The sequence below is a fragment of the Argentina silus genome, assembly GCF_951799395.1.
Source record: "Argentina silus genome assembly, chromosome: 17".
Classification (NCBI taxonomy): domain Eukaryota; kingdom Metazoa; phylum Chordata; class Actinopteri; order Argentiniformes; family Argentinidae; genus Argentina; species Argentina silus.
The window spans coordinates 8,956,061-8,970,887 of record NC_139671.1 but is presented as its reverse complement, the minus strand read 5'-3'; the positions used below and the strand labels follow the sequence as shown (position 1 = coordinate 8,970,887).

The window sequence follows — 14,827 nt, the reverse complement described above, 5'->3', positions numbered from 1 at the left end:
CAAACATATTGGCAACAGTATGCCAATTACATTCAACCCGCCTCAAAATGTTCCAATATGTTTACAAAATACTTCATCAGTGCAATTTTCATGAGTGGTTATCAGGCTGACAAGGAAGTGAGAGCAGAGGACAGAGAGAGAGGAGAATAAAGCCAAACAAAGCACTCAGACATGCACAGAGAAATATCATGGAATGGACAGAGGACATGGAGTGGAATGGTGCTGCTGCGTCCCTGGGAAGCTGTTCTGAGGCTCTGTCTATCTCTGAGTTGGAGGTCTCTCTGAGGGGTGGTGGTGGGGTCAGAGAGGCTGTGCCGAGGGTGTCCTAGGGCTGGGTCACCACAGCTTGATGTCCAGCAGCTGCAGGTCTCCTAGGATCTCCATCTCGTTCACACGGCTCAGATCCTGAACTCGGTGCTTATAGTCCAGCTGGTGGACCCCATTCACCGCAACCTTGAACTGCTGTGCCTCGCACAGAATAATCATCTGGAACAAGCAAGACAGGGAGAGGATACAGCACTGGATGTGAGATGGCTATAATCATGTCAAATGTTTCAGAATTATTTGTGACCAAATAAGATTTCAGTATGAATACTATTCATAATTATCAATACAAAAAAAAAAACGATTAAAAAACAATTTACATTCAAATGAAGTCCAAAGCCCTATTGAAATGAAAGATGACTTCAAGCAGCCCAGACGTGCTGCTGACAATTTGCATATATTCCTGGTGGACCTACTGGTTGACAGGGATGTGTTTACCTCAAAGTACTCCCCTGGAGAGAAGGGAAAGTTGGGTACGGTGCTCTCCTCAGGGCCCCAGCAGTCTGAAAGGTAGGAGTTGCGAATGAAGAGGCCAGCCCTGATGCGGGGGTTCAAGTGCAGCGCTATGTCCTCAGTGTTACCGACTCTCAGGTTCACACTGAAGCTACGCGTTGAATAGAAGAAAACAATGGTACATGGTTTGACAAGTGAAAGACATAACACCATTCTTCATCAGGGTTATTGAACTGTTGCTATATCTAAAAAAACCTACGGTACCTGTGTGGGTATAGGCTGGTCTGCCCTTTGATTGTAATGGTGTGTCCTACACTCAGCCCCTTCAGTTTGCCCCTGAAGGGAAGGCTCTGCAAAAACATCAAACAACTATTTTGTTAGTAGGCCACACCAGTAAGAAGCACACGACAACACATTTTCCAGGCTCTAGGCGTCATAATGTGTTATATGCGGTTATCCTTTTTTTCTCTCATGAATATGGATTGATGAAAAAGGGAGTGGATTTCAGAGAACAGATGATTCAATAACATTTCCAAAGCTCAGGGTCAGCTGTTCCAGCACCAGGAGGTTGAATTTGATTTTTAAAATATTCAAAAAATCAAGTTTCGATCTTAATCATGTTTGAAGCATTACAGCCATGTGAAAATCAATGTTTTGCATTAAAACCTCTGATAGAATTGTCATTGAATATCATGGAATACCAACTTACCAGGTCACCTGACGTTGAAAGCACTGCCTGTAAGACAGAAGCCTATCATTAGAAATGTATAAATGATGGCCGATTCTCTCAAAAAAACACCACCAAGTGAATATTTGTGAAAACAGATATCTCATTATTTCATGCCCAATGTTGTCATGCATAACATACAATAGATTAGTAAAATGTTTCATTGCCATCATCTTCCTCGTGAAAAAGTCGACATCCTTACATTGACTTGATTGACCTTGTTCGCCACACCAGGCGGAGGTGGTACTGAGGTCTAAAATTTGAAGCGACAAAACACACTTTTTATCCAATTACAGGTATAAACCGGTGTTCCCAAATAAAGTGTTTCTTAAAGGCATGCAAATTATTTGGATCATTAATGTAGTTCTATGAAACAGCTATACGATCTACAACATTTCATACATCTGAAGGTTAGATCTGCAGTCATGATGAATTACTTACGGAGTTTGCAAGGAAGCCAATAGCCTGCACGCTGACCTTTCCCGAAATAGCCAGTGTGTCCACCTTCTCCAAGTCCAGTCTATGTTTATATTCTAGCACATGAGCACCATTCACTGCCACCTAGAGAGGAGATGAGGGGGACAGTAAGACACAGTGACACCACCAGTACAAACATACTGTACAGCTGGAACTATGCAGCAGAAAGCCGCAAATAAACCCTCGGTGAGTTAATATGACATAACTTCAGAGCTAAAGGAAAGTTTCAAAGCCAACTTCAACCACTAAGGGAAGTGAAAAAGACATTACTCTATATTATTTATAGTCCACATAGACTAACTGACTAGACAACTTAGATCACATTTTTGCTTTTCCCTGGCTTCTAAAACACTACGTCCATGACATAAAGGGGAAGTGAGAGCGGGCGTCACAGTTTGTGCTGAATAGAGGTGGTCATGTGGAAAATCTTTATTTGAGGAGCATCTCCTTCTCTAGAGAAAGGGTGTGGACACATTACATGCTTAAAAACAGCTGACCCCAATGTGATGAAGCTGGGCCTCACATCCAGGAAATCATTCCAGTACAGGTCTATCAAGCAGAAGGCCCATCCTCACCTTGAACACATCTTTCTGCACCAAGACGATGATCTCAAAGGTTGACCCCAGTGCAAAGGGCATGTTATGCAGGATCTCCTCCTTGCCCCAACGCTCTTTCTGCAATGTGTTACAGATGATGCAGGGAGACCTCTTAAAGCGAGGGTTAAAGTGGAAGGCTACGTCAGCTCTAGGCTTTGTGCTGCTCCCACATGTGAAGTCCACCTGGAACCTGGACACAACAGACATGACATACTGTATGTGTGTAACCTATCCCTTTAAAAGCACAAGAAGCTCCTGTGTAGCTGTTACTCATTTACAGGATTTTTTTTTATGATCAGAGGATTGGAAATTATTAGTCAAATCATTTACATTGTTACAACCCCACACTCCTATTGTACCTCTCAGAATCACTGGGAACAGAGCCTTGAATGAGCACCATCTCCCCGGGCAGCAAGCCTCCCAGGATTGTCCCAGCAAAGGGAATGGTCTGTCCAGAGAAATTAGACCCATTTCAAAGTGATGAAAGTGAAACAGACAGGGGAGGGCTTGAGATTAGTGTGGTTTTGTGTTATCCTAGTGGGAAGGCTCGACAAGGTATATAAGTACAGTATGGCCCATTGGCAATCAATCAGTCTTAAAAACTGTCAACAGACTGAGTAATGAGGAGAAAATCAAACAAATACTCTCTACAATAATTCTTAACTTGAAGTTACGCAGATCCAAATAATTAATGTGTTCTGTACCAATAGCAAACGTCTGATGGAAGTAATATTAAATTGCTGTTTGACCATATCAGGCCTCACAAATAGAAGTTTCTGGATTGAACTTGTCATCTGTACGTCTCAAGCTAGCTGCTATTAGCTAGCCAACAGTCAAATTATCAACTTTCACTGATGTGTAAAACACTCAAAACTGATTAAGCACAGACAACATAGAGCCATCTTACCGGATTCAAAACGGTCTGTTTCGGGCTTGTGATGGACATATTTGAACGTGTTAGGACAAGGCAGTATCTCAAATCGGCCCAAACAAATACAGTCCCGAGCTTCTCATTAAGTTTCGTTTACTTCCTCATACGCAATGGCATTTATAGAAAACACCCCCGTAGCCAATGAAAGTCGCCTAGTTTGCCCCGCCCTGCTTACTAAAATCGCGGTTTCATATCCACCACACCTCCGAACCACCTTCATCCAGCCCACCACGACGTTCATTTGCCAGCCGGACAGTGACAATGTTCACCATGCAAAGACTTGACATTATAAGGATAAAAAAATGATCAAACGTCACAGACCAAGAGACAGTTTGGAGAATATTACTCTTTATGCATACATCTGTACAAAAAGTTAAGAGTATCACCATTTAAAAAAAGACAGCTCATGTGAAATGGCACGTCGGATCTTTACATTTTATTACAAAATCCAGATAAAACAATCTATTAAAATAGCAACTATACACAAACAATAAAATAAAAACCAGGGTTGTACTGCAGTTAAAGTGAGTTGTGAATTGTTCTTAGGGGGTGTCCATAGATCAGACAACAGCAGAATCTTGGGAATGGAATATGGAAGTGGTCCAGTAGGTCTTCAGAACACCTGTGTTCTTAAGTGTTTAATGTTCTTAAGTGTCATATTGCCCTCTTGGGGGTTAGAAGTCAGCATCCAGCCTGAAGGTGTTGTCAGTGGTGCCAGACATTATACCCATCCTTTGGTATTCTCCTACCCTCTTCTCAAAGAAGTTGGTCTTGCCCTCCAGGGAGATGTTCTCCATGAAGTCGAAGGGATTCTCCACTTTGTAAATCTGCAAAAGAGAAAAAAGTGTTAATTTAAAGACTGTTGAGGGCAACGTCAATTTCCCTTATGTTTACAGGCAAGGCTCAGTCAGGCGTCAATATCGTGTTGGCACCCCCCAGTCAGCAGACCACATGCCTACTGAGCTGAGAACCAGCACCAACACTCAGCTCCCATTATCAGCTGAGGTACGTACCCCTGCGCTTCTCATCATCGCCAGAAACACATTTCTCCCAATATCATAATTCATTTATGCATTTACATGGACCCATCCCAAATACTGTTCACAGCACAATAACCTTCTTCAGAATTATAATTAATTACTTTGTTTGCTTTAAGCAATTCTTCATGTTATAAAAGATGTATATAATTGTCACACAGATGAGACTGCCATCATACCTTGTCAAAGCCCAGCTCCAGCATCAGCCTGTCAGCCACAAACTCAATGTATACAGTCATCAGTTCACAGTTCATGCCAATCAGCTTAACTGGCAGGGCTTTTGTCAGGAACTCCTAAAGAAATAAAATAAAGAAATGTATAACTGTAAATAATTGTCTTTCAAAACCAATACCAGAGGAGAACCCCAATTGGTTAGTCAACAAACCTGTTCAATCGCCACTGCATTCCTGATGATATTTGAGACCGTGTCCTTTGATGGCTTGCTCACCAGGTGCTTGAACATAAGGCATGCAAAGTCACAGTGCAGGCCCTGGATTGAGAAACACATAAGACTTGTTAGTTTAAACACAATAATTGAGATTGCTGAACTAGGTCAGGACAAATTTGCCAAGAGCAACAAAGCCAGTTCTCAGAGAAACCAGCTGGTCAATGCAAGTCATTCAAGTTAAACCAGAAGCACATGTCAAACATACAACTGAAGGCATTCCAAGATTGCCTTGAGGACAATCACATCTAAAGACATTCATCAGTGTGGCATATGGATTCCTATCAAGAGCAGTGACCAGACAGGGAGTGTGCATAACACACCAATGTCAGAACACCCACCTCATCTCTGCTGATGAGCTCATTGGAGAAAGTCAAGCCCGGCATAAGACCCCTCTTCTTCAGCCAGAAAATGGCAGCAAAGGATCCAGAGAAGAAGATGCCCTCAACAGCTGCGAACGCAACCACACGCTCCCCTGGAATATAAACATCACCAGTTACTTATGGAGAGATCAGACTGACAACAGATGCTTACAATGGCAATCAATGATGAGGGGAAAAAACTGGGGTGGAGAATTGTTTTGAAATTATCACATACCAAATGTAGCATCTTTGTTGCCAATCCAGTTCAGTGCCCAGTCAGCCTTCTTCTTGACACAAGGCATTGTCTCAATAGCATTGAAGAGGTATTCCCTGTACACACACAAAAAAGTTGCAAGTAAAACAAACTGAATAAGTAATCTCACCCCCCCCCATTTTTTTTTTTTAAATAAATAAATCTATTTTGCAGACATCTAAAGCAAAGGGGAATAGATTGGTCGACAATATGAATATGATATGGCTCAGTCAGGCGTCAATATCGTGTTGGCACCCCCCAGTCAGCAGACCACATGCCTACTGAGCTGAGAACCAGCACCAACACTCAGCTCCCATTATCAGCTGAGGTACGTACCCCTGCGCTTCTCATCATCGCCAGAACGCATTTCTGAGTGGGCAAAAGAATGGTGCGTGGTCTGAATTAGGGACGCTGACAGACACTGACCTCTCTTGTGAGTCTTTAATGTAGGTGTTGATGAGTAGGCTGTACATCTCTGAGTGGATGTTCTCCATGGCGATCTGGAAACCATAGAAGCATCTTGCTTCGGTCACTTGGACTTCCTGTGTAAATCGCTCCACCTAGTGGTAGAAAATAAATGAGGTCACAGTGAATTAGACAGCCATGTTAGAATACAGGATGACATCTAACCATTACTGAACACTAGTTGATAAATGTAATATACAGTTACAAGTTAAGACGTACCAGATTCTCATTGACAATGCCATCACTAGCAGCAAAGAAAGCCAACACATGAGAGATGAAGTATCTCTCCTCATCTTTCAGGGACTCCCAGTGCTGGGTGTCTTTGGAGAGATCAACCTGGAAACGAAAATCATTGATCAATACAAATCCATCCATTGGAATCGGGAAACATAATCACAAACTACTCCAAAATGTTGATGCGCCAAGTTTAATTTACCTCTTCAGCTGTCCAGAATGAAGCTTCTGCCTTCTTGTACATCTGCCAGATGTCATGGTACTGAATGGGGAAAATTACGAACCGGCGTGGATTTTCCTTAAGGAGTGGCTCCTCCGCAATACTCCTAACATCTTTGGGCTTAACCTTAATAAATAAATTAGTGAATTAGCGGTTATGCAGTCACAGAGCATTACTAAATGAAGAGGGGCACGAGTTTAGAGCCATCAGAAAATGATGACTCATTTAGTATTATAAAACACGAAATAAAAAAAACGAATTCCCACTGATATATACATATATATATATATATATATATATACACACACACAAATACAAGTATTAATATCATCCATTTACCAAAGCGAAGTAGCTACATTGGTTAAATAGCTTGCATAGGTGGTGCCTTAAGGGACAAAGACCGCTTCCATAACAATCGGCTGGAATGCCAACTTGCTCGATGGTCAACAACCATTATGAAACTAATGCTGAACGGTTTGCTTGTGTCAGTATGTTAGCTAATGATGACGCCTTCAACAAAGAAAAACAAATGTTACCTATCTTATGAAAAAGAATGTCATTGACTTGCCAGCAAAGATACTGTTGGCGCCAAATTACCACACCAACATTTCACATACCTGGCTCTTGCCATACTATTAACTAACTAAACTAACCACGACTATGGTAAATATGTGATTGATTATCTATTATTTGTTATCTCTCAGCTTGCGCTTCTTGTTTGTCTTAAACTCACCTCAGAATCTTGGAAGATTTTGCGCGCGGTTTTGGTAGCCAAAATTCTGGTGGAGTTCAGGCTTGGAGGCTGAATGAAGAGACAACATGGAGACAACTTCAATATTTCGCTACTTTACAGCCAGTCCAGTTAAAATACATCAATGAACAGCTCTGAATTAAATAAAGATTGTGCTGGTCAGTTTCTTGACTTTACAACACATGGCTAGCCAGTAGCAACTCGTTAGCTAGCCAGTTGAGAGAGATGTAGCTTATTTTTCAAGTCAAGTTTTTAATTTTTAAAGTCATTGGCAGGCATTGTAGTTACAGTTAATAAGGCATCAAATACACAGAATGAACAGTCAAGAATTAACTCAACGAACTTACCGTGTTTTCTTTGTCGACGATGGAAATGCTGTCCATCTGAGTGGTGATGGCATTTTCATTCTTCTTAGCGAGAGGAGAGCGAGTGGCAAGCATTTTGTATGAGAATAAGTATTAGCAATAAATTAAAAGTAGATACGTTATAAATTGCGGTAAAACAAAAGTATATATATATTTTTAAAAAGTACAATAAATCTAACACTATGGAACACAACTGCGTTTGCTTAGAAAGAAGCGCTGCAACTACACAAATGAGTTGCGTTTCCCGTATTTATTGAAATCTTGGCGGTCGATTACAGACAGCCAATAGAAACAAGGTTTTTGTTGGGTGGTGAAATGACCGAGACGTCGCAGCCAATCATATCGCAATTCACTCACGTGTGTCACGCCAAGATTGCGGGAATTTCATCAGCTTTGTTTAGGTTACAAAACCGAGGGAGAAAGTTACAAAACGTCCTGAAATGCCGCGTTAAAACAGTCAATGCTATATAATATAGCTTTTCAGCAAACTAATTTAAGTTCAAAGAAAATATATGGTATAATGTCCTTAAAGAGACGTTAGCTAAATAAAGAAAGTTAGACAATCTGCACCTTCACTTCCTTGCTTTTGACTTCACTCGCCATCCCGCCACTACGGATACAAGTTTGCTGATAAAGCTTTACTGATTTATTGTCATATGCGTTTAAAAACGTAACAGCAGCTGTTGCTTCGTTACATAGTTGCTTTCAACCAATATAATTGTACGGGCAGCAAGGTGTTTTCAAATGACGTGTCATGCTAACAACAACAGCATGTTTGCAATAGCTAATGACCTTCCACAATAGGTGAACTAACCTTTGACTACATAGTTTTTGTCAGAAATCGAGGATATTATGAATGACAACATATCTGGATGAAAGTGTTCTGTATTTTCATTCTTTTTTTAATCAGGAAAGAGTGGGATGTTTGATTGTCGAATCTTGGTCATGCCGCGCCAAAAAAGGTATTTAATGACGCCGCTCCTTGATTTTTACCAGCTGCTCGGCGCACAAACCATCGACTCAAACAAAAACTTCGTCTCCATCTATTGGTTTGGAGGTTGAACTGAAAACTGGGACCTTTGCTTTTTCTCTGCCTTTCAGGGACACTCTTTATTCTATTGCAATGCAGTCGTTTTAGTTTTAGAATATAAACACGCACCCCGAAACGGAATGATGTTCAGAGTATTTGAATTAATAATGTGCTTCATAATTAGCTGAGACACATTCTGATTCTGTCATCGATGTATGATACTCTTGTTTGTTATCTTTTTAATACTTTTTAATACGATGTGGGTCCTCTCGCTGTCCTTCAATTTCTACTGTGTTATAATAGATTGCTTGTGTAAGTATTATTTTCTAATGGTCAGTACAAGGTGCAACATACAGAATTCATTGTAATTTTATGTATAAAACAATTCCATAATACAATATAATGTAATTCTTCATTAATTTCTTCTCATATATTCCACGGCAATTGTAATTTCCAACCACTGAGTTGCGCTGTTGTATTACATTTGAGATGGAGTAGGCCTAGCTTGTGGATCTTTTTATTTTTTTTGCATTTGTGAATGTCGGTCAGTAAGGCAAATGGGCGGGTATCGTGCAAGCCAGTTAGAATCCTCCCATCATGTTTCCAGCTAAACCTAGTCTCCAATTGGTCGCACCCCCTTAAAGCTCTTAAACAGTGCAATGTGATTCGGCGGATGTTGTTACTGGGTGGTGTGGAGAAACTGTATTCGAAATCAAAGGGGATCGTCCTGTGTTGTTTAACTGAATACGTAATATTGTCGTCAAACAGTACTGAGATAGAAAATGTAACTCCCGAACTGAGGTTAGAAAAATAGAGAAGACTGGTGGACTAAGTTTAGTTGGAGCATTTTATTAAAAAAAAACAACTCATCATTGCTTACAGTACTGGTAGTTTGGATACAAACAATAACCTTGTCAAACTGTACACAGGTTAAAAACAGTACACGGTGTCAGTGACCATATTCTCCTGCAATTCTCCAATTGATTACTCATAATATGGTGTTGACCCTTTACATACGATTAGTTTAGATAATTGTATAACATGAGGTATTTTTTTTATATTGGCTACACTACAATATAGGCCAAAAACAATCAAACTATCAAAACAGCACTTTTTTTTTTTTTTTAAACAAAAGTTTATTAAATAATATGCAAAGCCACAAAGTAGGTAGTCATATCACAGTGAGGAATACTGTACTGTACTGTCCACTGACATACTTTAAAATATCAATAACATTTTGTATGTATTGTCAATAAATGCAGACTGGAATACACATAACATTCATATATAGTATTCATATATACATATTTACAATCACAGACAAATAACAGAGAAGTAACAGAGAAGCACAATGCAAAAGCTTTGGCAAAAAGAGTGCATACATTTTGCAAAACATTACATACGTAAATACACAAAAGTAAACATAATTACATATAGAGGAAGTATAAAACAAGCATAATAAAAAATCCAGTGCAAGATCAGTTTGCTTCTGTCCATGAATGTGTAGCAGCCTTTTCCTTTTGTTCCATTTCCCCGTCATGTGTGGTTGGTGAGACATTGTCCTGAGAAGCCTGAATGGCCTGAGAGACTGGGCTAATTAGGTGCAGACACAAGTACACCTACTGTAAGGTTGGTGCCAGTCGACTGTGCCTTAGAGGGAGCCATTTTGTTTAGGTCCCGAACTTCTGTGGGCCACGCGGAGGCCCTCTTGGTGGTCATGTGTCGGCGAGCATGCTTGGTCAAGTGGTCACTGCGCATAAAGCGCCGATCACACACATTACACACAAACTTCTTCTCACCAGTGTGTGTCCGTCGATGACGTGAGAGCTCGTCAGAGCGCGCAAACTTTTTATCACAGCCCTCCCAGTGGCAGCTGAAGGGTTTCTCACCTGGACAGAGGGAGGTGAATGCAAATCATCATGACACACTACTTATTCAACATCACAATTAGATAATCCCAAGTAAACATATGGACATTTATTCTGTGTCATGTCATGTGGAGGTGACACATACATACCTGTATGAGTCCTGAGATGAGCCTTAAGGTGGGAACTTTTGAAGTACGTCTTCTTACAACCAGGGAAGTTACAGACATAGTTCCGTCTGCGACAGAAGTCTGCCTGTGTGGAGTTACTGCTCTGGCCTGAGGGCATGTAAACTGGTGCTGGGGCTAAGGGTAGGAGCTTGGTGTTGCCTAGGGTCATGACAGTTTGTGAGCATTGAGGTGCCTGGGACATTGAGTGCTGGGGAACCACAAACATCACAGTCCCCTGAGTCACTGGAGAGCCCACCAGAAGCGGCTGTGAGAAAGAGGAGGTTGACTGGGGTAGTATTGGCTTTGGCCCCTGGGTTTGCATCTGGACTGGGGCCTGGACAAACGCGGAGATCATCCCTGTCTGCCCATTCACTGGAAATACCTGACAGAGGACAGGAGAGCCGGAAATAGGGGATGAGGATACAGGAGTGAGCAGGGATGGTGACACTGAGAGGGGAGTGGACGGGCCAGTACTGTCAGGAGAGGATGGACTGCAACCCTTTTCTACCCCAGCAGATGGGCCACTGTGGCTCTGTGGTTCAGTCTGCATGGGAAAGGTCTCAGACAGAGAGACTGTGGAGTATATACTTGTGTGCGGCTGAGGGGAGATTTCAGTCTGCTGGCCTATGGAAAGAGGAGGAATGTTGTGGCTGAGGGACCTGTCAGCAGTGTGCCTGATGACACTGGTTGCCATGGCTCTACCATGCAGAGCAGTGAGCAGCTGTGTTGATGGCTGAGGAGCTGAGCTCTCTAAGATGGTAACAGTGCCAGGTCGCTGGCCCAACTGAAGGGCATTCCTGCGGGACAGACCTGCACAGAGTCTGGGCCGGGTTAAGACTGGTCTCGGGCCTGAGCTGGCCACAGAGGTGGTGGTGGTGAGAACAGCTGTGGTGGTGGAGGTCTCAGCAAAGCTAGGGCTATGAGGGGGGGTCATGCACTGAAAGAGAAATATAAACATGAATTAACATGGGTCACTGTTTAATGTTGAGCAGGCACACTTACTTCTCCAATCAATACAGCTTATTTTAGTTATGTTTCACTAAAATACCAGTTTAGGCTTCTCTAATAACAAAAAAATTTCTTGACTCATATATAAGTGATGGGCTTACAGTAGACATTTCACGTCATGCGGGATAGGATGTCACTTACCAGTGATGAGAGTGAGATCAGGTCCTTGGGTGAGTCACTGATTTCGGGGTGAAGAAGGAGGGAGTCACATGAGTCCGAGGTAGGGGTAAGCGGGCGTGGTTTGTGTGACCTTTGACCCCAGGAGCTCATGCTGACGAGCGCCTCGGCTGCCTCCAAGTCATGGTATTCAAAGGTACTACAGCAGGACTGCTCACTGTCATGCCTGTTCCTCTCCATCATCACGACTCTAATGTCCATTAGGTCAGCCTGAGGGAGGCATCAAGGATGCATGTGAATAATCATTCAGCACAATAGCATAGGACAGCCACAGCCTTCTAATCTACAACACTGACATCCCACTTTCTTACTATGTTATTATGTATGACCAAGATTCATTGAACAGCAGCCTAGCTGGCAGAGGGATCAAGTTATTAACAATCAAGAGATTCAAAATGGTGGGGAAAAATATACTATATCACACTCAATATAGTTTACATAAACAGGGTGATTCTATGCACACTACAGCCATGCAATGCTGTTGGCTGGCATCCACTGAATGCTCAACTGCACGTAGTCCGGCTGCCTTAGAGGGGTGGAGATAGAGAGAGAGAGAGGGAGAGAGAGAGAGGGAGAGAGAGAGAGAGAGAGAGAGAGAGAGAGAGAGAGGGGCCCCACTGCAGCACAGCCATTAGTGCGGGTACACCCAGTGTCTCACATAGCAATGGATTTGGGAGGGGAACCTCCCCATCACCAAAAATAGATTCAAGAGTGACATTCTATATCCACCAACCAACACCCCCAGTGTGAGTTTATCACACAACCAGCAACCCCGGTGTTAATTGCACAGGCAAAGACTCTGGACCATGGGGAGGGGAGGGGGGGACTTCATCACCATCAGGAAGTACTGGGTTGAGTTGTAACACCCCCACTTACTACGTCTAGTTAGGAATAATCCCTAGCAATAACATCCAATGTGTTTTGTTGACACCAATGGAACTTCATAACCAATATTCATGCAACAAATAAGTGTAATGCATTCACATGTGTCTACTAATTCCATAGATTAATTGTTGTTTCAAGTAAAATTCCAATAACCAGTCCAGTATATTAAACAAAAACAGGATTTGACTGAAATAAATGTATCATAACAATACATCAAATTCAAATGCATTAGGAGGTGCAATGTATACAATGTAACAATCCAGGGAAGTAAATTGGAAACAATGTAGCACTGTGTGATCGCAGTTGATACAGGGACCATTAGGAATGTGGATGCATGAGTTTCAATTTCACCTTAAATAAACCTGACTGTCACCTTAAATAAACCGGGTCTACTTCTGCTGCTTGCATTAACGCATACACACTACATCTACAGTGTGTCACTCATCTTGCATGTTACTGATAAGCTTTGTTAAGCATATTTACATACAATATACAACACACTCACACATAACGCAATTTAATAACTTAATGCAATTAATCAACCAGTAAATTCAACCGACTTACCCGACAAGACTGTTCTGGATTCGTTCGCGATACAAAAGTTAGCATGTGAAAGTATGTGACCCAAAAAAATAAGACACAGTACAGTTATGCGAAAACTCAATGAGCCCTCGGCACACAAGTATCGCCGCTGCCAACAGCGGAGACTGGCCTCAGCTGAGTGAATCAAAAGAGGAGACGAAAAAAAAAAAAAATAGAAACAAAATTCAGAGCAGACTGGCGGGTGGTAACATGTTACCAATGAAAAACAAAGGTGTAGCGGACGCGGACCAATGAGAGCGAAGGCAGCGCGTGATCAGTACGTGACTGCGGGGCGATTGGAGGAAACAGGGTGCGTGGCTGTTGGAGGGCGTGACGGAGGAGTCAGCGGTGTCAGAGTAAACCCGATGAACTCGCTGCTCGAAAACTAGGGGAAAGGTTGGAACGGCGCACAGGCAGAATCGTGAGATACTTGCACGCGTCTGGCTGGCTTTGCCGGAGCGCGCGGGCATGCGCAAAATGGGGACGCACAAAGGACTAGGGAAGCTGTATTGGCTATACACAGCATTGTATTTGGAATCAATTTGGTATATTTTAATCTTGTGCCCAACGTTTTTTTTTTTTTTTTTTTTTTTTTTTAAGGTGTAATGACATTGGGTAATATTTCCGTATGTATTTCAAACGAAATGAATGTATGATACCTGTTATGGTGCTTAAACATTCTTTGTTGTGTATACATTGTGTATACGTTATGTGTCATTTTGTTTTATTAGGTGTCATTTTTCTCTGACATGCAGAAATGGGGTTCAAATGCTCATATGTAAAGAATTTAGAGAAAGCATAAAAGGGACCTGTTGTAAACATAAACAATCTCACAATGGGTAATAGATTGATAAAAAATAAATAAAAAAAAGCTGTTAAAATAAATCTTATGAATCAGGGTTATTAGAGAATGTCCAGGGGCTTGAAGGTTCCCACTTAAAATATGTGCAAAAAAAAAGGTATACTGAAATTATGAGGTGTATAATTCTGTTTATCAATGTGCTCTTATTGTCTGGTTTCTGTACCATTGCCTCTGTAAGGTCTCTTGTGACAGAGTCCACACCCCACTCTCCCACCCCCTTTTCCCTCCCCCAGCTGGCGATGAACCCAAGGACTCCTATGCATTGAGGTTGTAAACAGCTTTCCTATAAAGAATTTCAGGGCGGGTCCTGCAAGAGAGCTTCACCCCTTTGTTGTGGCTGTACATTAACCCTTAAAATGACCTTTGTATTTCCCTCATTTGGAGCTGCCCAGCACACACATCGAGGTCCAAAGTGTTTTGTTCCATCTGACAGTGGACCACAGTAATGAGCACCACTTGTGTCAATAAGAAGTATAAATGCAGTAGTCTTCGGAAAAACACTGTCATAGGATCTTGAAGGATGAGAATACTCAGGATGTCTGAGATAGAGGCAGACAAAGAGCTTTTTCAAACCCCTGGAGGGAGATCACATTTCAATCTGCATAGCA

The 14,827-nt window shown here is 41.9% G+C and overlaps 3 protein-coding genes across 4 annotated transcripts; all 3 read right to left on the bottom strand.

Annotated features, from left to right (window-relative positions):
• Positions 1 to 31: 31 nt before the first annotated feature.
• On the bottom strand, positions 32 to 3,594 carry lgals8a (galectin 8a). Of its 2 annotated transcripts, XM_083688925.1 has the most exons (9): positions 3,485 to 3,594; positions 2,937 to 3,025; positions 2,557 to 2,767; positions 1,946 to 2,065; positions 1,707 to 1,757; positions 1,487 to 1,513; positions 1,042 to 1,127; positions 763 to 928; positions 32 to 486 (listed from the first exon to the last, which is right to left on the bottom strand). In XM_083688925.1, exons 1-9 carry the CDS (start codon positions 3,521 to 3,523, stop codon positions 337 to 339), a joined length of 939 nt encoding a protein of 312 aa, XP_083545051.1. In that variant the 5' UTR covers positions 3,524 to 3,594; the 3' UTR covers positions 32 to 336. The 2 variants fall into 2 exon arrangements, with proteins under 2 accessions (XP_083545051.1, XP_083545052.1); XM_083688926.1 differs by lacking the exon at positions 1,707 to 1,757.
• A 240-nt stretch (positions 3,595 to 3,834) lies between these two features.
• rrm2 (ribonucleotide reductase M2 polypeptide) lies at positions 3,835 to 7,838 on the bottom strand. Its single transcript, XM_083688287.1, has 10 exons — positions 7,623 to 7,838; positions 7,258 to 7,326; positions 6,507 to 6,650; positions 6,290 to 6,406; positions 6,032 to 6,165; positions 5,588 to 5,682; positions 5,332 to 5,465; positions 4,931 to 5,035; positions 4,725 to 4,838; positions 3,835 to 4,335 (listed from the first exon to the last, which is right to left on the bottom strand). Exons 1-10 carry the CDS (start codon positions 7,713 to 7,715, stop codon positions 4,183 to 4,185), a joined length of 1,158 nt encoding a protein of 385 aa, XP_083544413.1. The 5' UTR covers positions 7,716 to 7,838; the 3' UTR covers positions 3,835 to 4,182.
• Positions 7,839 to 9,514: 1,676 nt separating this feature from the next.
• On the bottom strand, positions 9,515 to 13,466 carry klf11a (Kruppel like factor 11a). Its single transcript, XM_083689330.1, has 4 exons — positions 13,340 to 13,466; positions 11,855 to 12,100; positions 10,688 to 11,642; positions 9,515 to 10,559 (listed from the first exon to the last, which is right to left on the bottom strand). The coding sequence occupies exons 1-4, from the start codon at positions 13,382 to 13,384 to the stop codon at positions 10,264 to 10,266; spliced, it is 1,542 nt and encodes a 513-aa protein (XP_083545456.1). The 5' UTR covers positions 13,385 to 13,466; the 3' UTR covers positions 9,515 to 10,263.
• Between the last annotated feature and the right edge of the window lie 1,361 nt (positions 13,467 to 14,827).

What these genes read in the sequence shown, in the direction of transcription:
- lgals8a (XM_083688925.1), bottom strand. Translation starts at nt 3,523, where the DNA reads ATGTCCATCACAAGCCCGAAACAGACCGTTTTGAATCCG. An exon ending in AACAGACCGTTTTGAATCCG is followed by an intron (nt 3,026 to 3,484) that starts GTAAGATGGCTC and finishes TTCTCTGGACAG; the next exon opens with ACCATTCCCTTTGCTGGGAC. An exon ending in GTTCCCAGTGATTCTGAGAG is followed by an intron (nt 2,768 to 2,936) that starts GTACAATAGGAG and finishes TGTTGTGTCCAG; the next exon opens with GTTCCAGGTGGACTTCACAT.
- rrm2 (XM_083688287.1), bottom strand. Translation starts at nt 7,715, where the DNA reads ATGCTTGCCACTCGCTCTCCTCTCGCTAAGAAGAATGAAAATGCCATC. An exon ending in GCATTGTCAATGAGAATCTG is followed by an intron (nt 6,166 to 6,289) that starts GTACGTCTTAAC and finishes TTCTACCACTAG; the next exon opens with GTGGAGCGATTTACACAGGA. An exon ending in ATTAAAGACTCACAAGAGAG is followed by an intron (nt 5,683 to 6,031) that starts GTCAGTGTCTGT and finishes GTGTGTGTACAG; the next exon opens with GGAATACCTCTTCAATGCTA.
- klf11a (XM_083689330.1), bottom strand. Translation starts at nt 13,384, where the DNA reads ATGCTAACTTTTGTATCGCGAACGAATCCAGAACAGTCTTGTCGG. An exon ending in ATCCAGAACAGTCTTGTCGG is followed by an intron (nt 12,101 to 13,339) that starts GTAAGTCGGTTG and finishes TGCCTCCCTCAG; the next exon opens with GCTGACCTAATGGACATTAG. An exon ending in TGATCTCACTCTCATCACTG is followed by an intron (nt 11,643 to 11,854) that starts GTAAGTGACATC and finishes TTTCTCTTTCAG; the next exon opens with TGCATGACCCCCCCTCATAG.